Source organism: Labeo rohita, unplaced genomic scaffold (genome assembly GCF_022985175.1).
Source record: "Labeo rohita strain BAU-BD-2019 unplaced genomic scaffold, IGBB_LRoh.1.0 scaffold_585, whole genome shotgun sequence".
Classification (NCBI taxonomy): Eukaryota; Metazoa; Chordata; class Actinopteri; order Cypriniformes; family Cyprinidae; genus Labeo; species Labeo rohita.
Window position 1 is genome coordinate 20,347 of NW_026129509.1, and position 23,497 is coordinate 43,843.

At 39.5% G+C, this 23,497-nt stretch overlaps 1 protein-coding gene across 11 annotated transcripts in view; it reads left to right on the plus strand.

Annotated features, from left to right (window-relative positions):
* Nucleotides 1-23,497, plus strand: part of LOC127161209 (sialoadhesin-like) — a 43,587-nt gene that overhangs the window by 15,518 nt on the left and 4,572 nt on the right. For 3 of the 11 annotated variants that reach the window (XM_051103843.1, XM_051103845.1, XM_051103846.1), the window contains exons 2-6: nt 628-699; nt 5,392-5,739; nt 21,780-22,004; nt 22,555-22,875; nt 22,946-23,258. In XM_051103843.1, coding sequence (XP_050959800.1) covers nt 654-699; nt 5,392-5,739; nt 21,780-22,004; nt 22,555-22,875; nt 22,946-23,258 — 1,253 coding nt within the window. In that variant the 5' untranslated portion in view covers nt 628-653. Of the gene's footprint in view, nt 1-627; nt 700-5,391; nt 5,740-5,838; nt 5,932-6,139; nt 6,458-8,928; nt 9,042-9,520; nt 9,599-12,816; nt 13,156-13,230; nt 13,459-14,050; nt 14,366-14,432; nt 14,643-14,741; nt 14,833-14,923; nt 14,976-15,074; nt 16,164-21,779; nt 22,005-22,554; nt 22,876-22,945; nt 23,259-23,497 lie in introns of those variants that run through there. The other 8 variants (XM_051103852.1, XM_051103853.1, XM_051103851.1 and 5 more) reach the window with 7 other exon arrangements.

Here is a 23,497-nt window from a genome sequence, read left to right on the forward strand (position 1 = left end):
GTAATTACACTGTATATAAATTCATCAGGGGATGCTAGTAATGTGCATGGCATTGAAACTGATCGCATTTCACTTTCACTTTTCATCATGATGTTTCACTGTAGACTTCGTCCGATGCCAATTTGGTAGACGTCGCCCAACCCTACTAACTGTCATACAAAAAAATCTAACTAAAGTCAGCGACTGGCTACTGTCAGGTGTAACAGAGGACGACATTTTTGTCCTGTGTCAGCTTCCGTAGCTTCTGTATGTGTTTCGAAAGGGCGGGGTGAGTGGGGGACTTAGCCGTTGGTTGAAATTCGAATCCTCACCGCTAGATGCCGCTAAAAATTACACACTGCACCTTTAAGTTGATTCAACTCAAATATCTAAGTTGTCATGTAGTATAATTTAACATTTCAAGTTGAATAAACTTTTTTTGAGTTGACTGAACTTAAAATTTTAAGGCAGCCAGGTTACAAATTATTTTAAGTTGACTCAACAAATTGTTTTTTACAGTGTTGAGGGTTAGGAATCATATCAAACAAACATTTATTAACTACGTATCCCTTTAAACAAATGCAATTCATGTTGGAGCTGAGATAAATGATTTGAAATTATTGTGTGTTTTATTATTATTAATATTAGTCTTGACAAACTCGGCGAATTAAAGCATGGACTTCGAAATCGCATCACTGATCCTACTTCTACACATTTCAGGTATGATTATTGTTTTAATGGATCAAGATCAATTTATCAGACATTTATAAGACATTTTAGACAAGAAGAAGAGTTTCCTCACTGCTCTCCCTAGTTTGTCATCAATTTAAGTGTGAAAAGAGAAGTCCACTTCCAGAACAACAATTAACAAATAATTTACTCACCCCCTTGTCATCCAAGATGTTCATGTCTTTCTGTCTTCAGTCGTAATTAAATTATGGTTTTTGAGGAAAACATTTCAGGATTTGTCTTCATATAATGGACTTCATTGGTGCCCCGATTTTGAACTTCCAAAATACAATTTAAATGCAGCTTCAAAGGGCTCTAAAGAAGGGTCTTATCTAGCGAAACTGTTGGTCATTTTTTTCGAAAAATAAAAATTTGTATACTTTTTAAGCACAAAAGCTTGTGTATCACAGGCTCTGGGATGTGTGTTCACAATGCTACAAATTACTGATGTGTCGTTCTTGAACGATTCGTTCATTTTAAACTAATCTTTAATGTGACTTGGAAAGAACAAGTCGCCTCGTGGAGTGATTCATTCAGTCGCACATGTGCAACATCCTATTAGGTTCTGTACTGGAATTAGTTCACTTGTTTCGAGTCTTCGGGTTTTTTGAGTCGTTCGTTCATCTTATGGGGCTGTCACGTGATGAACGAACGTCTCGAACCCGAAAACTTGAGAGATGAACTAATCAATTATTTTTCCGGCTCACAGTGCATTGGTTGAGCTTATGGGGCTGTCACATGATGAACGAATGACTCAAACCTGAAAACTAATAAATAAACTAAAAATAAGAGGTGAGGTGAGCTAATCATAGACTAAAGACCCAGGTAAACAATGAATTAATCTTTTCTGTTTCTTATAGCATTATAGTTTTGTCTTGCTTGTAGTGTGATCAATGTTTGTGTAAGCAGTAGATGTGTTAGGGAAGTAACACATAATATTTTAATTATATTGTGCTAAAATGAATGAAATGAATCAAAAAAAGATTCGTTCATTTTGCTGAACAAGACTCAAAGGTCCAAGCTGGTAAAATGATCTGAACTTCCCATCACAAATCACATCAGATTGTGTTATATTTGACATTTTTGTATTATTAACGTTTATTATTAACATTTATCTCAACATGAATCAGGCTGAATTAACAAACGTTTAAATCATTACCAGCTTAAAAATTGTTAACGAAATAATTGTTGAAACATGCATTTAGCCTGTTCGAATAAAAACACTATAACAAAACAGCATAAACAGTGATTAACTGTAAGGCAAATTATATGTATACAAAGCATAAATGTTTATTCATATTTCAGAATGAGCATTTTGTCTTTTGTAAACATGGTGAACGTCCAGTGTTTATCATGTTCATCTGATGTTCGCTCCTGTAATGTATATGAATGTAACTTTTTAATAAGCAGAGGGAATTCCCAACATTAAACAATAACTGTTTACATGCTTAGGACATTTGCGTTGTGAGAATGTACAGTGAGACATCAGATATGAAAACGCTGACTTGTTAGATGATGTTTTCTCATTAAAATCGTATAATTTCCTATTCATTCAATAGAATATTTGTGAGTACTAGGGAATAGCAATATGGCGGCGCAGTGGCTTCACTTCTATGACGTCATGAGCAATCCAGTTCTCTATTATAGATCAGTGGTTGCAACAGAGGTGCAATTGTTGTGGTTGCATTGTTTCAATTTCTTGTGCCTTGTGATCTGACTTGGGCTCAAACATTTACGGCTCTGTCACAGCGCTTGCCATCTCATGTATCAAAAGGGGTATGGTGTGATGAAGTTAACAAATCACAGCAATGGGTGTTTACTTCCATTTCTGCAAAAGGAAATGTCTTTTTCAGAGAAAGTGAAACTGTGGATGGAAAATGACCATTTTTACAAATGCTGGACCTTTTTTGGTGCATAAAAACTTTGAAAACTAATAAACTAACCTTGAGAAACATTATTTAAAGTCTGAAACTGCTTTTCATGACCTTAAAGGTGACCCTTTTTACAAGATGTAACCAGAGTGTGTATGTGAAATGTTACCTCAAAATAACTGACATATACATATAAGCTGTTGTCACAGGTGAAGAATCACACAAGGTGAGCTGAGAGAACAACCCCAGAGGGTGGATTTTATTGACAATACATTTGAATAAAGTGCAGAAATAAGGTGATGCTGGTGATGCTGGCGTGGCTGGTGCTCGGTGTTGCTCTCGTATAGGTGAAAGTGGGGTGTCCAGGCATGCTCCTTCGTGGGCTGTCGGTCACTCGCTGCTTTCTGCCAAAAGAGAGAACAGAGGTAAGCATCCAGCACATTCAGTGTGAGACAGAGATCTGTTTGGCAGAGCGGGTTGGCGGCTTTTAAAGCCGTGTGCTAATGAGGAAGCAGCCGTGACCGATCAGCTGTGATGACGGCGTGCAGCTGTAGCTTGTTGGTTGCCAGGGCGACGCTGATGAGCCTGGAGACACTCGTCACTGTCACACCCCTGGACTGTTTAGTTGGTTTCTCCCATCATTCCCCCTGCAGCTCTGTGTGTTTTGGTCTCTCCCTCATTGTCTGCACCTGGTGTGTTAATCAGTCTGTCTATTTAATGTGGTGTTGCCGATCCTCGTTCCCCGCCTGTTCGATGGAAAATCTCGCTGATGCCACTCTGGACCCAGAACCCAGCCAACCACCACCCCGACACGTGGAGCACGAGCCCGAGCCCACCGCAGACGGATCCCACGCTACCAGCGCGACCCAGGAGCCATCGCCCATCGGAGCGACAGAGCGAGCGATCGACACGGAGCTGGAGGAATTTGCGTCTGACCAGGTGCGAGAGCCGGCCACAGAGCCTGCGACGGTGGATGTTCCTGATGGGCGTGAGGGTGCTGAGGACAGCACCGCCCACTGCACCACCGCTGAGGGTGAGCAACGCCTGGATCTGGGACAAATTTTTCTGGAACAAGATTTGACTAATTTCTCTGAAGATATATATGAAGACATGCCCGCTCTTCTTCCACCATCGAAATTACCTGACTGCCTGGATTTCCCATCCACCCTCCCTCTGTCTATTGTTTCTGCGGCCTCAGTCCCACCACCGCTGTCTCCTGGCAGCCCATCTGCTCACCCTCAGCCCACCATTTGTGCGGTGGGTTCGCCGCAGGTCTGCCAGTCTCCATCGGTGTCATGGCTGGAGGATCCCTCATCTTCGCCTCCAGCCTCTGAGTCCTGGACTCCACCTCGGCCCTCCGACCCTGCGGCTCCACCCCGTCTCTCCACCTTCACCTCTGGACTCTACTCCTCCGGCTGCGCCTCGTCGCTCCGTCCCTCCGGCTCTGTGGACCTCCTCCCTCCTGCGGGCACAGCCTCGGTCCTCTGTCGCTCCGGCTCCGCCGTGGACCTCCGGATCTCCGTCTCCGCCTTGGTCGCCAGAGCCTTGGGCTCCGCCTGGGCCCTCCGGATCCTCGGTGTCGCCAAGGATCATCGGGTCTCCGTCTCCGCCTCGGGCTCTACCACCACCTGCTCCGCCTCCGTCGGTCGGCCCCCGGGAGTCGTCAGCCTTTCCTCCACCATGGCTCCTCCCTCCATCGGCTCCACCGTGGGGTTCCATCATGGATGCGATCTGGGTCTCACCTGGCTCCTCCTGCTCCAGCCCCCTCCTGTCACCTCCTTGGCTCCTCCCTCCATCATCACCTCCATGGACTATTCAGTCACCATCCTGGACTCCATCTTTTGCCCTCCTCCCAGGAGTCCGTCCTCTGCCGAAGCCCCCTCCTAAGACTTGGTACATTTGGTTTTCCCTGTTTGTCGGCGCGAAGACGCGCCTTCCGGGAGGGGGAGGTAATGTCACACCCCTGGACTGTTTAGTTGGTTTCTCCCATCATTCCCCCTGCAGCTCTGTGTGTTTTGGTCTCTCCCTCATTGTCTGCACCTGGTGTGTTAATCAGTCTGTCTATTTAATGTGTGTGATTACCCTACTCTAGTGTCAGACCTTAATGTTACCCTGTGTTCCTGTGTTTTCCGAGTTTCCTTGTGGATTATTAAAGACTGTTCGTTTCACTACGTCGTTGTTCGTCTGTTCCTGCCTGAATCGTGACAGTCACTATCTATCTATCTATCTCTATATCTATCTCTATATATATATATATATATATATATATATATATAGCTTGTTAAAATTGCCACTTTTAGGGTAGGGACCAAAACTTGTCATTTTTATGTCCCTTTAAATGCAAATGAGCTGGCAATTGAGCACCTTTATCAGAAGAGCTTCAAAAGCTGGTAAAACCAAAACAGGACAATCTCATGCACTGAAAATGTCAGAAACTTTCAGTAGTGGTGTTCGTTTTGAAAAGTCAGTCATCTGATTGCACAGCATATTTATGATCATTCTGGTAGCATGAGACGGCAGCATCAGTGAAAACAGGCAGAGACAAACATTAGCCTTACAGAGTGCCAATACGCTCTTTCAGACAGGCAATTTGGAAAACAAATGATGCAAGGTACTTACTTTGTCTGGAGCTGACATTCGCACACAAAGAGTTGATATTGATCCCCTTTTCAGAATCAACCTTTACGAAAATCCAGCACTGAACATTGAACTGATGTGGTTGAGTCGCTGTGAGCAGTACATTGGTGAATCTGAATTGCTGCAGTAGAGGATCTCCTCTGACTGTATATAAATGAAATGTCTTCTTGTTCAGGCTTTGTAACACTGGACCAGCTCTCTGTGACCTGTAATCAACAGAGTATTTGTGCTGTGAAGGGGTCAGAAGTGACACTGAATTGCTCTTACTCCAACAACAACATCACAACTGTGTTCTGGTTCAGTGAGAAACAAAGTACAAACTGGAGAAAAAACAATGAACCTGAAGATTTGATTTTAGACTCAGACTACTCAGGACGAGTAAATCAGACTGTCACAAAGATCCATTCAACACTCACAATATCAGACATGAGAGAGAGAGACTCTGGAGAATATCAGCTCATGTTCATCATGAATGATGGAGTTAAACATCTCAGCTCAGCAGCCGTCAGTCTAACAGTCACAGGTGAAACTGAGATGAGATTCTGGTCAGTTGAACTGTTTTATTTGATGTGCAGTTAAGTTTTTTTTCTTAATTTCTTTTTCTTATCTTCTTTTTATTCAGACCTGCAGGTGAGGAGGAATCCTGCATCTACAGGTTCAAGAGATGAGAGAGTAACACTGACCTGTCATACTTCCTGTATTTTGACCTCTCAAGGTCAGTATTACTGGATAAAAAATGGACGGTATGTCACAAATACAGGGATCTCCAACAAGTTTGTGTCATACAGCAGCGATGCTGACAGCTTTTCCTGTTCTCGTGATCAAAACCTTAAACATCGCTCCCCTGTGTGTGAGTGTCATGAGTTTATTAAATAAATTCTTTTAAAGTGTGATTTTTGCATGTTAATCTGTGTCTCTTTCAGGTGTTTCTAGAGGCTGCTGGGATGTGACTTACACCTCTAGAAGAGTCTGTGCTTTGGTGAACTCAACAGTAGACATTTCCTGCACATACTCACATCCCTCTGGTCATACTGTAAATAAAACATTCTGGCATTACGGTCCACCTTGGGACTTCAAGGATCTGCGTGAGGAGCATCTGTTTGCTGGTCGTGTGGAGTATGTGGGGAACAAACTGAGAATCAAAGATCTCAAGATCAGTGACTCTGGAGAATATCGATTCATAATCATCACTGACTTAAACCAATACTCTGGATTACCTGGAGTCATTCTTACTGTTACAGGTAACTGATCATGATAAACTGGTTATGTTCAAAATGTTTCATGTATAATTTCTAATAGACTTTAAATATTTTTAGGTACACAGATAAACAGCAGCCCATCTGTTGTATCAGAGGGACAGGAAGTGATATTAAGCTGTTCAACTAATTGCACTCTGAACGACAAATACTTACATCTGGTACAAGAACGGACGACAGGTAACAGACGGATTCACTAAAGTCAACAAGCTGTACCTGGACTCAGTCAGCAATGAAGAGCTTCAACAGTATTCCTGTGCTGTAGGAGGTAACACATCTCTCATGATACATGTGCTTCAGTGTCAAATGTTTACAGCATTCAGGTGGTTTCTCTGATAGTCATGATTCACTTCTTTGTGTTGTAAAGATCCAGTGGACAGCACAGTGTTCAGTCATTATACAGTCACTCTACTGGTGTTTTTACCTCAGTTTCTTATAATAGCAGCTCTGTGGATGTGGTAAGTATAATATATAATTGTATGACCTATAATGAACAGAAAGAAATGAATTTGAATTATAAGAATGTGAATTATTTTTCAACAGGTTTTTCATCAAAATGCGTCTCATTTCTAAACCAAACTGAAAGCAAAAATCAAGAGGTCAAGAGGTCTTAATACTAAGAATCTGCTATAATATTTGAAATGCAATGGCTACAAAAGTGGTTTTAAATCTATTTTATCTTCTTTTTGTCTCAGAATCTGCTGTTCCACATCTGTTCATCTGCTGTCTGTTCATCAGAGCTGCTGCAGTGATGTCACTGTGTTCTTCCATTGTGACATCATCACCTAGCAACAGTCAGAACTGTCAGCATCAACATCAGTGATACAGTGATGTCATAGACAGTGACAGATCAATGACTGTCAGTCTGCATTATCAAACAAACTAAAATAAAACTGTTGTGCATGGTGTAGCTATATTTTTCTCCAGTTTCTAAATGCAAAAATAAACTTTTTAATAATTAAATATACTTTAAGAATCCACTTTAATAAAATGGTGCCTCTTTTATGTTGTGTGTATCTTATCTTATGATTTATTTATTTTTGTATATGTGTACACATAACTTTATATTTCAACGGCACAGAAAAATCAATAAAACAACATAATAAGCTGTAACGGGACTCGTGAGAAGCGTGATAGATCCAGGTGCGAGCTTTATTAAACACAACGTAGTCAGACAGGCAGGGTTGATCTCCAAACAAACAGTAGTATCCAGGGCAAGACAAAAGCAAAATCCAAATAAACAGGCAGAAGGTCAAAATCCAAGTGAGCAGTCCAAAAGTAACAAATAAACAAGGCTATGAAACTAGGCAAAAACTATGGCAATGAACTAGACAAAACTATGGCAAAAAACAAGACAAAAACTATGACAATGAAACAAAACCATGGAAATAACAAATACAAGGCAATGAAAACAGGGAAAACACTTGACAGAGTCCACACAGGCAAAACAATACTTCACAAAGGCCTGTTTGGTATAGGCCTCCTTAAATGGCCACCAAACAGGAAGTAACCAGAGAAGTAGCAGAGGGAGCGGTAACAGTCAGTCAATGGGTGAGGGCTCCTTCTGCTGGCGTGGCGTTACATAAGCAGACAAACTGGTTATTAACCAGGATTCATGTTCAGATATTTTAGCCCCAAGCAATGCTGTGTCCTGTTTTAGTTTTTCTGATAAATCAGGCTTTTAATCAGGGCATCGAGTGCATTATTAGAATAGTATTTTATCTGACCGTGAAATTAATGTTTATTAAATGAGGTTTTTCATTGGTACTGATAAGTGTTTTATGGGTTTTGCTATTTTGTGTGTGTGTGTGTGTGTTTTCTTTACCAGTTTAAATGAATTATATTTACTTTGAAAAGATATTAATAAAGAAAAGATAATAAAAGATAAATAAAAGATAAAATTTAAGGATTAAGATGAATATTAAATAATAACTTTTTTTAACTGTGGACAGTCAGATGTTTTTTTTTTTTTTTAGATGTTTTATAATATTGTCAATCTTCCATCATGCACTTGAATATAAAAATACCAAAAAGTATTACCACACACTACAGTGACAGGAGTAGGCCTATACCTCTTTTATTATGAGCATGATTTTTTTTTTTTTTTTTTTTTTAAATATTAACTATGACATTATAATAATATTATAATGAAGATAAAGTATTTCCTAAATATCTTTGTTATATCCTTTACTGCTATTCTCAAAACTGCTTCATAGCTTATTAACATTTGAGAAAAATAAATAACTAAATAAATACATAAAAAATATGTCACTTTAAATAGCAGAGAGATATTTTTATGACCAAAAAAATACACTTCTGTAAATTTATAGCGTGTAAACAGGATTTCATAATTTGTCACTGACTCAACTGATTGGGAAAGGTACCTTAAAAATGAACTGGAAACTATGATGCTCACACAGTGGGTGGTTATTTGCCATTGCCCAACAAGTGGGTAAAAAAATTGGAGAGAAAGGAAGGAAGCACGATCATATGATTGTCTGATAAACTTCAAAAAAGAACACCACTATTGTAACAGCACTTCTTTGAAAGCTAGAGAAATCTGCTACAAGTAAGTATACTTAATTATTTAATGTAAATCACTAATTTACTTTCATTTTAACCCCTGTGTTGTGCTGAAATTCCACCTAAAGTGCTCCTAATCAAAACATGACCAGGCTTTTAAATAACTGTTAAATATCTTACTATGCTGTATTATCACCAACATTTGGATTCAGTCATTTTGTCAACCTTTGTGTACAATTTTCTTTATTTGGCACAGGTTTTGTATTTCTGTTTTTTGGAACTCATTGACTCATTGAGGTTATGCACCTCAGTTTTTGATAAAAGACTGAATCCAATACTTGGTAAAAATAATATTTGGCAATACTGTTTGATCATTTTGATGATTAAAATGACTGGATCACAACTTGAGTGTTAGGAATCATATCAAATGAACATTTATTAACTACGTATCCCTTTAAACAAATGCAATTAATGTTGGAGTTGAGATAAATGATTTGAAGTTATTGTGTGTTTTATTATTATTAGTATTAGTCTTGAAAAACTCGGCGAATTAAAGCATGGACTTCAGAATCGCATCACTGATCCTGCTTCTACACATTTCAGGTAAGATTATTGTTTTAATGGATCAAGATCAATTTATCAGACACTTATAAGACATTTTAGACAAGAAGAAGAGTCACTGCTCTGCACCTCACTGCTCTTATAGTGAATTACCTAGTTTGTCATCAGTTTAAATGTTAAAGGAGAAGTCCACTTCCAGAACAAATAATTTACTCACCCCCTTGTCATCCAAGATGTTCATGTCTTTCTGTCTTCAGTCGTTAAGAAATTATGTTTTTTTTCAGGACGTTTCAGGAATTTTCTTCATATAATGGACTTCATTGGTGCCCCGATTTTGAACTTTCAAAATACATTTTAAATGCAGCTTCAAAAGGCTTTAAATGATCCCAGCCGAGGAAGAAGGGTCTAGAAAAACGATTGGTCATTTTTTTTTCAAAAAAAAAAAAAAAAATTTATGCTTTTTAAGCACAAAAGCTTGTGTAGCACAGGCTCTGGGATGCGTGTTTCACAATGCTACGTATTACTGATGTATCGTTCTTGAAAGAAGTCGTCTCGGGAAATGATTTGTTCAGTCGCGCATGCGCAACATCCTATTAGGTTCTGTACTGGAATTAGTTCACCTGTTTCGAGTCTTTGGGTTTTTCAAGTCGTTCGTCATCTTATGGGACTGTCACGTGATCAGTGGCGGACAGTAAGGAAGTAGTTGTACTTTCTGTACTTAAGTCAATTTTTCAAGTATCTGTACTTTACTGGAGTAGTTTAATTTTGAGTGACTTTCATTTTTACTTTACTACATTCCAAAGTGTAAGACTGTACTTTTTACTTCACTAAATTTCATAAAACATATCGTTACTCCTTAAAATATATCATGTGCTCCGAAACACAGAAGCGCACTGGTGAAAAAAACAGCATATGCTGGTAGGTATGTTTTGATGCTGGTTTAAGCTGGTCCTTTGCTGGTTTAAGATGGTCCTTGACCAGCAACATGACCAGCTAAGACCAGCATAAACCAGCAAAGGACCAGCTTAAACCAGCATCAAAACATACCTACCAGCATATGCTGTTTATTTCACCAGGGCGGTGTCTGATTCATGAACAAACTGATTCTTTTAAATGAACCTGTTAAATCGATCCGCAAATCGCACCAAACAATTCATTCACGATCTTGGAATGATCCGATTGCAGCTGTTCTTGAGTCGACAACTCATTTCGAATGATCTGTTTAGACGAGTCTCCAGTCAACTGAGTTCACAAGTAAGAACCGGGACATGTTGTGCACGCGCACACATGCGAGAATGATGCTGCCAAAAGTAAGTTACTAATGCTGAATTTTAGAATTAATTACTGTTACAGAAAATCATATTTAGTCAGAACTGTCCGTTAACTCATGCATGTTCGTATTCCACGCTGCTTTAACGTTAGCAGTTTTGTTCAAATGCTACTGTGTGACGTCTGTTTTCATGTTGTTTATCAAAAGTATTTTTTATATTGTTTGGATCTACTAGCCGAGTAGACAGATATAAATGTTTATTCATAACCATACTGTAAATGTTGTTAGCTGATGCTAACTGTCTAGCTAACAAGCTTGCTCGTGCTAAATTGAGGTCATTTTAGATATAAAGTCTATATATTTTTATTCAACCAACTAGATATATTACATCTGAGGGAAAAAGAAAGGATGTGATGTTCAGAACATGGTAACTACAGTAATTATCAAAGTGGGAAGTGATGCCCTCTGGGGGCAATTGGCCAGGGGTGTTTTTACACCACAGACGAGATTTGAGAGGAAAAAAGTCATATTATATTTTCCTTAAAATGTTCTTGCTAACTTCAGGCCTTATTCTCATGTCAAATTCTGTGTAACTGTGACGTTATGTAAAACAACAAGCTTTAAAGCTTTAACAAGCTTTTTTCTTACTGGTGAAAATTAAATCAAATCTGTTTTCCCTCAGGTACATCACAGTGTAAGCTTCATATTACTACATCACTCTCATCAACATAGTCCATATCAACAACAAAAATGTATTTTTACTCCATATAGTGGTTATTTTGAGAAAATCCCAGGTATTTTAAGAATTATAGGGTTATAAAAATATGTGCTATAAATACAAAATTTAATTAAGTAGCCTATATAAAATTGAAAAATAAATCTATCAGTATTTTTCTTTACTTAAGTACATACAAAATTGGGTACTTTTGTACTTTCACTCGAGTAAAATTGAGAAAGGAGCTTTTTTACTTTTACTGGAGTAATATTTCATGATACATATCTGTACTTTCACTCAAGTACTTTGAGTGAAGTATGTGTTTGTGTACTTCGTCCACCACTGCACGTGATGAACGAATGTCTCGTACCCAAAAATTGAACTAATCAATTCTTTTTCCTGCTCACACTGCATTGGTTGAGCTTACGGGGCTGTCACGTGATGAACGAACGACTCAAACCCGAAAACTTGTCAGATGAGAGGTGAGGTGAGCTGATCATAGACTAAAGACCCAGGTAAACAATGAATGAATCTTTTCTGTTTCTTATAGCATTATAGTTTTGTCTTGTTTGTAGTGTGATCAACGTTTGTGTAAGCAGTAGATGTGTTAGGGAAGTAACACATAACATTTTAATTATATTTTGCTAAAATGAACGAAATGAATCAAAAAAAGATTTGTTCATTTTGCTGAACGAGACTCAAAGGTCTGAGTCAGTAAAATGATCCGAACTTCCCATCACAACTACAAATCACGTATAAGTTCATCGTCTGTGTACTCCGGCTCAGAAAGGTATGGCGAAAAACTCCATCCACTTATAAGTTCAGAATCGTCTGATATCATTGTACCTTTTTGTTTGTAAACAGCGTTTGACACACTTGCACTTTCTTAGTCTTTGCACAATTTTTTTTTTAAACACTGGGTCTGTAGTTCCACCTATGTTCCACGTGACCTTTCGATGTGATTCATTAGTACGTAGCGTCGTGAACGCGCATCCCAGAGCCTGTGCTACACAAGCTTTTGTGCTTAAAAAGTATACAAATTTTTATTTTCAGAAAACAATGACAGATTGTTTTGCTAGATAAGACACTTCTTCCTCAGCTGGGATCATTTAGAGTCCTTTGAAGCTGCATTTAAATTGTATTTTGGAAGTTAAAATTATATGAAGAAAAATTCTGAAATGTTTTCCTCAAAAACCATAATTTCTTTACGACTGAAGACAGAAAGACATGAACATCTTTAAGGTCTCATTGTTTGTTTGTTTTTTTCTGAATCAGGCTCTCTAACAATGAACCTCATCTCTGTGAGCTGTAAAGACATTTGTGCTCAGAGGGAATCCGATGTGCAGTTGAAGTGCACTTACGACAACATCCACACCAAAACTGCGTTCTGGTACAGTGAGAAACAAAACAAAAACTGGAGAAAAAACAATGAACCTGAAGATTTGAATTTAGATTCTGACTACTCAGGACGTGTGAAACAGGTCATTGGTAAATACGAAGCACACCTCATAATATCAGACGTGAGAGGGACAGACTCTGGAGAATATCAGCTCATGTTCATGGAGAATGGAGTTAAACATCTCAGCTCAGCAGCCGTCAGTCTAACAGTCACAGGTGAAACTGAGTCCAGATTCTAGTCACTTCAGCGTTTTTCATTCATAATGTTTTCATAATTTTTACTCTTTTCAGACACGCAGGTGAGGATGAATCCTGCATCTACTGACCCGGGAAATGAGACAGTTGAACTCACCTGTGAGACGTCTTGTGATTTGACGTCCAGACCTCAGAAGTTTTACTGGAAGTCAAATAGTAAAAATCTAAAATTGAATCACACCAGCAGCATTACAGTTTCACCTAAAGATGCTGCCAGTTACTCCTGTTTTCTCACTCCAGATCTCATGAGTTCCTCTGCTGTGTGTAAGTGACACTTAATATTTTTTTATTTAATAACCGCTAATATAGTATCAGTATTGTTCACAAATGAGTATATGTGTATATGTTTAAAGGTATTTTCATACCAAGACTAATGTTTGTCATGAAATGTTCATCATTACATCATGAAAGCATGGACTCGGAGAAAGACCACAAGCACTTGTGCAATTTCAGACAGGGAACTTGTCCCAATACACACACTTGCTGTCTTTGCACTTGACCACTAATCTACTTACGTGTGTTTAAATCAAGTGTTGAAATGGGCGTGAAAACCTCAAGCGTGTGTAAACTTTTGATTACACAATAGGATACACTTGTTGTTGTAAAATTGCAAGTAAACCTTTGTGCAAATGTGGGCCTATCAGTCCAGTGTGTGATCAGCTCTAGGTTGTAGTTTTATGTACCAGCAGCAGCTTAGTTTATGTGACCAAATGCGCAAATCTTATTGGTTGGACAGTTTACTTTGCAGTGCGATGGGTGGGAAAAAGATCAGAACCTGTCTCCCATTCACAGGGATTTTTTTTGTCAACAGATCTTGATTGTGATTTTTCACAGCAGTTATTTATGTCTCTGTCAGGTTTTAAGAGTGGCTGCCGGGATGTGACTTACACCTCTAGAAGAGTCTGTGCTTTGGTGAACTCAACAGTAGACATTTCCTGCACATACTCACATCCCTCTGATCATACTGTAAATAAAACATTCTGGCATTACGGTCCATCTCGGCTCTTCAAAGATCTGCGTGAGGAGCATCAGTTTGCTGGTCGTGTGGAGTATGTGGGGAACAAATTGAGAATCAAAGATCTCAAGATCAGCGACTCTGGAAAATATCAATTCATAATCATCACTGATGTTGCATCACCTGCATCACCTGGAGTCATTCTTACTGTTACAGGTACAGATCATGATAAACTGATTCAGATTGTTTTCTGTATATTTTCTAATAGGCTTTTGTTTTTCAGATACACACATGGAAATAAGGCCAAACGTTGTATCCAAGAGACAGGAAGTGACATTAATCTGTTCAACTAAATGCACTTTGAAAGACAAACATACTTACATCTGGTACAAGAACGGACGACAGGTAACAGATGGATTCACTAAAGCCAACAAGCTGTTCCTGGACTCAGTCAGCAATGAAGAGCTTCAACAGTATTCCTGTGCTGTAGGAGGTAACACATCTCTCATGATACATGTGCTTCAGTGTCAAATGTTTACAGCATTCAGGTGGTTTCTCTGATAGTCATGATTCACTTCTTTGTGTTGTGAAGATCCAGTGAACAGCACAGCGTTCAGCCATTATACAGTCACTCTGCTGCTGTTTTTACCTCAGTTTCTCATAATAGCAGCTCTGTGGATGTGGTGAGTAAAAGATCTAATTGCATGATGTACAGTTAATACAATGAAATGTATTCAGACCATAAGAGTAACAGTGTGAATTATGATTCAACAGGTTTTTCATCAGAATGTAACACATTTCAAAACCAAACTGAAAACAGAAGGAGGTGAGAAATAATTGATATTGAGAATCTGCTATAATATTTGACATGCAATAGCTTCATAAATAATATTAAATCTGTTTTAACATCTTCTGTCTGTCTCAGAATCTGCTGTTCCACATCTGTTCATCTGCTCTCTGTCCATCAGAGCTGCTGGCATTGTGTTCTACCACTGTAACATCAGCAACATCAGTGATACAGTGATGTCATAGACAGTGACATATCAATGACTGCATAATCAATCAAAAGTCCTGGTTTTATTTTTTTCCCCGTATGTTAAATGTAAGAAGAATTTTATTCTCTAAATATCCTTTAAAGGGGTCATCGGATGCCCATTTTCCACAAGTTGATATGATTTTTTAGGGTCTTAATGAAAAGTCTATAATATACTTTGGTTAAAAAGTCTCAATGGTTGTGTAAAACAACACCGTTTTTACCTTGTCAAAATGAGCTCTGCAAAAATCATCCCATTCTGATGGATTGTTCCTTTAAATGCACATGAACTCTGCTCGCCCCACCCCTCTCTTCTGTCTGTGGTGTGATGAGCTGTGCTCTGAGAGATTGTTTACTTTAGCTGCATTTAGCACGTTTAGCTGTGAAACTTGCTAACTAGCATGTTATTAGGAAAAGTGATTGCAGAGATTCATAAAAAAAAAAAAAGAAAAAAAAACCTTATACTCACTTCTGCTGTGGGTGAAGCTGAATCACGAATGATCTGCGTGAACATATACGCATTTATGTAGATCAGAAGGTGCATTCCCTTCACAAACAAACGTAATCTACTGCATCTTCAGCGGCTCAGATGTTGGGAGTAAATGACGACCACTATGTTCATTATTACATCCAGCAACACAACACCTCAATTGCTCAATCGAAGATATTCTTGTCTAAGTTACATCCCTGCTCCGGCATCGAAACAATGGAGGTCAGACTGTTACAGCTGATTTAGGGCGAGTCTGAGGTGAGACACTCATGTCAATCAACTATCGTGGGAGCGACCTCTGACAATGGCTCAATTTGAAAAAGGGTATATTATTTTTACAGACTAATTAAACACCACTGCATGGATTTTATCATTTTAGGGTAGATGTGTACATACACTACCAATGTTCAAACAACATGTACAAAAGTGAAATATGCATCCGATGACCCCTTTATGTGGTGGCTCCTCTTTATTTTTGTATATGTGCACACTGAGTTATTTTATATTTTAATGAATGAACTGTAACCGCAGTAATGATGCACAGAAATATCAATAAATCACTTTAATAAGAAAACACACTGGGCATTAACCAGCATTTGTGTTCAAATATTTTGGGCCGAAGCATTTCTGTGACCTGTTTTAGTTTTTCAGATACATCAGGCCTTCAAGCAGGGGATCGCGTTTCACAGTCATGCGTTATGTAATTAAAACAGTGTTTTATCTGACCATGATGTAGCGGTCTCTTCAAATATTAGGTGTATTTATCTGTTTGAATTGTTGACGCTAGATCCAGATTCTTTTTTATACTTCTTATAAAGTGCAAATTTGATCTCTGTAAATTATTTTCCACAAATATTAGCTACCTCTCAGCACTAATTCTCAGAAATGTAACAAAATACACAAATTTATTCCAGAGAAGATAAACAGAAGGAATCAAAGATGAATCAAAATCTGTTCTCTCAAATACAGTGCTTATTTGACTAGTTTTCCTTATCCACAACACACACTTAAAGGGTTAAACTTTTACACAAATATCAAAATAAAATTTTAAACTTCCCAATTGAACTTTAGTTCTTTTTTCCCTTCAGAAGTACAAATTTGTCTCCAAAATAAGTGTAGACCAATATAACAGTGTCCTTTGGAAGACTTAAGATAAAAATACAGTACGTAAACAAACTTTAGATTTAGTTAGAAATACAAATGTAACCCTTTACTGATATACTCTCAATGAATCACAGAGTAATGAACCACAATATTGTTTAGAAATTGAAAACCAGCTTAATGTGGGCCCACCTCACTCACACACACACATAACACAACCCCCCATTCGATGCAGTCTTTGGCGATTGCCCCAATCACCTATAACTCTCATACAGGCAGTGATTTAAGTGATAAACCTGACCATCCAGCGCGAGAAGAGCAAATTTCCTGCCACCACGCGTTGCTTTTAAATGTTGTGCCGCGAGTGTTGCTTATGCAGGGACGCCTTGCATGATACTGATGGCCATGCAGAGGCTGCACCTACTGAAGCCATATGTCCTCATTGTGAGGTAATGAGTGCTTCCCATCTCCACTCGCAGATCGCCTTTTTTCACGAAGGCCCCCCCAGTTCAGCTCTCCCGTTTCCCAAGAGAAAGAAACAGCGGAGCAGTGGGTCTTTCTCTGCAGGATCTAGCAGTGTCATGTCGACCAAGTGCCCTCCTGTCTCGCCAGTGTGTTTCACTGGAGCGCCCCTCCTCTGTTGCGAGCGGACTGGTGTCATTCAGTGCTTTGGCAGATGACGTCATCGTAGAGAACGTTACTGCTGATGACTTCATGTCCTTGGTGCCGTCTGACGCAGAAGAACGGGGAGGTTCCGGTGGAGAGCCCGAAGCCCTTCCCTCTTCTGTTAAAGGCGGTGGAGGATCTGGGCCTTGAGTGGTCGGCTCCAGAAAAGCCCGCCCATGGCCTTCTTGACGAGGGGTACCTACCGGGAAGCCGTCAACAATCCTCTCGCCAACGCGCTGCCCCGTTCTTGCCGGCAGTTCATGACGAGCTTACCAAGACCTGGTGCGCCCCCTTTTCGGCACGGGTTAATCCTTCTACAGCAGCAGCTCTCACCACCGTTGACTGAGCTGACGAGAAGGGTTACAGCAAGCTCCCCCCGCTGGAGGAGGTGGTAGCTGCTCATCTCTGCCTGTCTTCTGCCCTGGGGTTGAAGGCCCATGCAGCGTACCCCTCTAAGCCCCGCAGGACAAACTCAGCCATACTATGGCAGTTCTCCAAATGTTCCAAGCCAAGTTTCTCCGCAGTTCTCCGCAGATCTGGCTTTGCGTGCCATGAAGGCTACGGTGCAGAAGATCGGCAAGACCATGGCAAGTTTGGTGGTGCTGGAGCGCCACCTTTGGTTAAACACCTCACAGAGATTAGGGAAGTAGGCTCAAGGCTTGGGCAGTCATACCGGGAGTGTCCACTTGGGTCCTAGACATAATTCAACGAGGCTACTCGCTTCAGTTCGCTCGCCCCACTGTTCAGAGGTCGTTCAAACTTCCGTGCAGGACAACAAAGCTCTTGTTTTCCGGCAGGAAGTGCAAACATTGCTTGCTAGGGGTGCTGTGGAAATAGTACCCCCAGTGATCAGGCTTTTTCAGCTGGTATTTCTTCGTACCCAAGAAAGATGGCTCAGACCCATTTTGGATCTCAGACGTCGCTGAGGAGGGATCTCCTCTTTCAGGCCAAGGGCATGATATGGCATCCCCGACCGGAGTTGTGGAGCCTTCATGTCTGATGCCTCGATGGGAGCTTGACCAGCTCTCGGAAAGAGTGAGCAATACCATTTTAGAGGACAGGGCACCTTCTACGAGATGCCTCTATGGACAAAAATGGCAGGTCTTTTCCAGATGGTGTTCGGCACGAAGATTGGACCTGTGCTCATGTGATGTGTCCCACGTGCCAGCCTTTCTTCAAGAGCTGTTGGATAGATGAAAGTGTATGTGGCAGTCATCACCGTGAATCATTCCCTCAGCTGGCCATTCATTGGGTAAAAATGATTTTTTCGTTAAATTCCTGAAGGCTGCCGGAGGCTTAATCCTCCTCGCCCTCAGATGATACCCTCATGGGACTTGTCAACGGTCCTCAGAGCCCTGAGGGCTCCCCCCTTTGAGCCGCTCACTTCGGCCGACCTTCGGCCTCTTTCACTTAAAACGGCCCTCCTCTTAGCATTGGCGTCAGTTAAACGAGTGAGTGACTTACAGGCACTGTCAGTCAGTGCCTCATGTCTGGATTTTGGGCCAAACAACTACAAAGTCGTCCTGAAACCGAGCCATGGTTATGTCGCTAAGGTGCTCTCGACTCCGTTCAGAGCCCAGGTGGTTACCCTTTTGGCAGTAGGGTGAGCAGGGCCTTATCTGCTTTGTCCTATCAGGGCATTGAGAATATGTTTGTTCCCTGCCAGATGGCTGGGTCATGTTTGCTCATGTCTTCTGGAAGGCCCTTTTTAGTGCTTTGGGACTGGGCTCGCAGAGTAGATAGTTCTTCATCTGCTTCAGTGCGTGGTGTGATTGGATACGTTACCCATTGTGGTCTACACAACGAGAGAGACCGTTCGAAAGGGAATGCTCTGGTTACTGACATAACTTCGGTTCCCTGAGATAAGGGAATGAGCGTTGTGTTGCTAGCCGTGCTATAGCTGCACGCAAATCGATGACTGTCGCTTCAGTCGAATGATCTGATGAATGGCGCTGCGAGCTGACTTATAGGGGTCGGCTCAGTCCTTACTGGTGGGCTAAAGCGCCATTGGTTTGTGCAGCTACACAAATGTGAATAAATCAGGCTTCAGTACAGAGTAAAACAGGTGTTTTCCCCAATGCAGTCTACACACTGCGTATTAAGTCATTTTTTTTAACCAATAACATTAAAATAAACACACTTAGTGACACAAACATGTTTGAACAGATAATTTTTTTCCCAATATGATGATGAAAATGTGAATAAATAAATGATGAAAATAATAATAACATATCCTATAGAAATAGAAATTAAGAAATAGAATGGTTTTTAATTGGTATTGGTAAGGGTTTTGCAAGGGTTTTTTTTTTTTCAAAAGCAGTAGAAGAAACAACAGTGTTCTGGTCTACAAAATAACCAAATAAAGCCTCCTTGTAGCCTGTGTGTGTTTATATTCACTTCTTAACCAGTATTTATGAAACTGTCCTATATTAATGCTGCCTTCACATGCTATTGGAAACTTCCCGCTTCCCACTTCTGAAGTTGTAATTACGAGTTTATCACGTTCAAGTGCTTTGTTGTTGGAAAAAAACAGGAACAGGAATCATGATGGATGGTCAATTCATGATTTCATTCATTCATTCTTGTCTATTTCTTGGGGACGTCTTATTAAAATCAAAGGGTATAGAAGATATTTAGTCAAGATCCAGCAGATTTAGTGTCCGATTGATTGGTAGCCATATAAACATTCACTGTGCTATCTGAGCTTCTCTGTCAAATAAATGCTATTTTTGCGATGTACATAAAATATGCATCAAATGGTTATTTATATATGTAAACTAACAATAGGAGAAAGCAATAGGAAAAACTAACAAAACTTTACAGTAATTTCTGCAATTACTGACTAGAAACTTATTTTTATGATAATTATGAAATTGTGTGAGGGCTTTCTTTTAAAAGATCCTACGGCTTAAGTTGGATATTAAATTATTACTTTTAGTAACTAAGGTGCACAAGATTTAATATATTGAGTTTTCAGATTAGATCTGGTAATTGTTAACTGTTTCTAGTGCATATATCCATCATATTGTGGACATTCAAATGAACTGTTCTTCTGAATGTTATTATACTGAAATGGAAACAAGCCCTAATTCAAATGCCTGAAGTAGCTTTGCTATATCGTTTACTGCTATTTCTTTAAAATTACATGTGGTGCAACTGTCATGTGGTGCCAACTGTGCAGATATTTATCACTCACTCATATTCAGGGTTTTTGTTTTTTGATGGTCACATTTTAGAGTATAAAAAGTACAAAATAACTATATGAAATGAACAAATGTATTTCTGTACATTTCTGTACGTTTTTAACAAGATTTATCCTTATTTGTCATTTGTCTCGACTGATTGGGAAACGTAAAATCTAAAAATGAACTGGAAAGTTCCAAATATAGTGTTGCTTAAGAAGTGGGAGGTTAAATGCAGTTACCCAACAACAAGGGGGTAAAAGACTGGAGAGAAAAAGGAAGGAAATAAGATCATCTGATTGCCTGGTAAGGCATTGTCACCACATTTGACAACACGTTTCTTTAACCATGTTATTGCTTAAAACAAATTCAGTTAATGTTGAGCTATTGGGATAAATGGTTTGAAATTAATGTTTGTCTGCTCACAACATTGTCACTCTTTTACTTAAGAAAGTTCTGAAACTGAAAATCCGAAAGTTAAAGGATGGACTTCAGAATCACATCACTGATTCTACTTCTACATGTTTCAGGTAAGATTATTGTTAATGGATTGCAGTTTTGTTTTAATGTTTCATCAAAATGTGTTCCAACACAAAGTAAAAACATTTTAGACTTTAAGGAGATTTGCCTCACTGCTCTCATAGTGACTCACTTGGTTTGTCAGATAAGAATCTCTTCTTTCTCAATGCAAACTCTTTGGTCTCACTGTTACTTTTTTTTCTTTCTTTTTTTAAATCAGGCTCTCTAACATTGAACCGCATCTCTGTGAACTGTAAAAACATTTGTGCTCTGAAAGAAACCAATGTAAGGTTGACGTGCTCTTACGACAGCAACATCAACATCAAAACTGTGTTTTGGTTCAGTGAGAAACAAAGAACAAACTGGAGAAAAATCAATGAATCTGAAGATTTGACTTTAGACTCAGACTACTCAGGACGAGTAAAACATCAGATCTCAAACAGCTCTTCAACACTCACAATATCAGACGAGAGAGAGAGACTCTGGAGAATATCAGCTCATGTTCATCATGAATGGTGGAGTTAAACATCTCAGCTCAGCAGCCGTTAGTCTAACAGTCACAGGTGAAACTGAGTCAATATTCTGGTCAGTTTAGCTGTTTTCATTAGTCGAGTTTTATTAATTTTTACATTAATTCAGACCTGCAGGTGAAGTGGAATCCTGCATCTACAGATGAGGAAGTAAAACTGACCTGTGATACTTCCTGTGATTTGACGTCCAGACCTCAGAATTACTACTGGAAAATAAATGGACAATATGTAAAAGATCTTGGTCATTTCAGGAGCATTACAGTTTCACCCAAAGCTGCTGGAAGTTACTCCTGTTTTCTCACTGCAGATCTTTTGAATTCCTCCTCTCCTGTGTGTGAGTGACATTTATTTATTTATTTATTTAATGAGCACTAATGTAATATCAGTGTTTTGTTCATACGTGAGTATAAATGTACATATTTAAAGGTAGTTTTCATACCAAGATGAATGTTAATCACAAAATGTCTCTGCAATTTCCACATTTTTCTGCTCAATTCAAGTGCCGTAAGATCACAAAATGAAAGAGTCAGAGGAAGACAACAAGAACTTGATCATTTGAGACAGGGAGCTCATCCCAATGCCCACACTTGCTGTTTTTGCACTTGACCACTGGTTAAATGATGTAGATTTCATGAATTTGGCACAAGTTTTCAACTGGCTGTTATTTTTATGTACCAGAAGCAGCTCCGTTTATTAGTATAAATCTTATTGGGTGGTCAGTTTATTTCTCAATGCGATTGGAGGGAAAAAGATAAGAAAACCTCACTTATTACCAGCCACTAAGTCAAAATGTTTATCACACTAAATTTTCATGACAAACATTCATCTTGTTGTAAACAGGCCACAATTGTGAGTTTCACAGCAGTAATCTGTGTCTCTTTCAGGCGTTTCTCGGAGAGGCTGCTGGGATGTGACTTACACCTCTACAAGAGTCTGTGCTGTGGTGAACTCAACAGTAGACATTTCCTGCACATACTCACATCCCTCTGATCATACTGTAAATAAAACATTCTGGCATTACGGTCCATCTCCGGAAGATCTGCGTAAGGAGCATCAGTTTGCTGGTCGTGTGGAGTATGTGGGGAACAAACTGAGAATCAAAGATCTCAAGATCAGCGACTCCGGAGAATATCGATTCAGGATCATCACTGACAAAACAAACGGCCAATATTCTGGATCACCTGGAGTCATTCTTACAGTTACAGGTAACTGATCATGATAAACTGATTCAAAATGTTTCCTGTATAATTTCTAACAGACTTTAATTATTTGTAGGTACACAGACAAAAAGAAGCCCAGCTGTTGTATCAGAGAAGGAGGAAGTGGTATTAAGCTGTTCATCGAATTGTACTTTAAATGACAACACCTCTTACATCTGGTACAAGAACGGACGACAGGTAATGGATGGATTCACTAAAGCCAACAAGCTGTACCTGGACTCAGTCAGCAATGAAGAGCTTCAACAGTATTCCTGTGCTGTAGGAGACCCAGAAATCCATATACCAGAGACGAATACAGCTTTACTAATCACTGTAATCATACTGACCGTGTTTCTGATTCTCGCACTCATAGGAGCCCTGTGGTACAGGTAAAATTTGTTTTTATCTATTGTGTTTTCCCTCATGTCCACTTATGTTTGTTACATGTTTAGGTACTGAGATTATTTAACAATCTGCAGTAGTGCACAGCACAAGTTTTGATCGACTTTCTTCTATTCTACCCATATTTCTTCTGTTTTTAAAGACCTCCAGTGGTGAGACTTAAGATTTTAATGTTGTTTACATGTCTATCTGGTGTTTTTAATATGTGACCATGGACCACAAAACC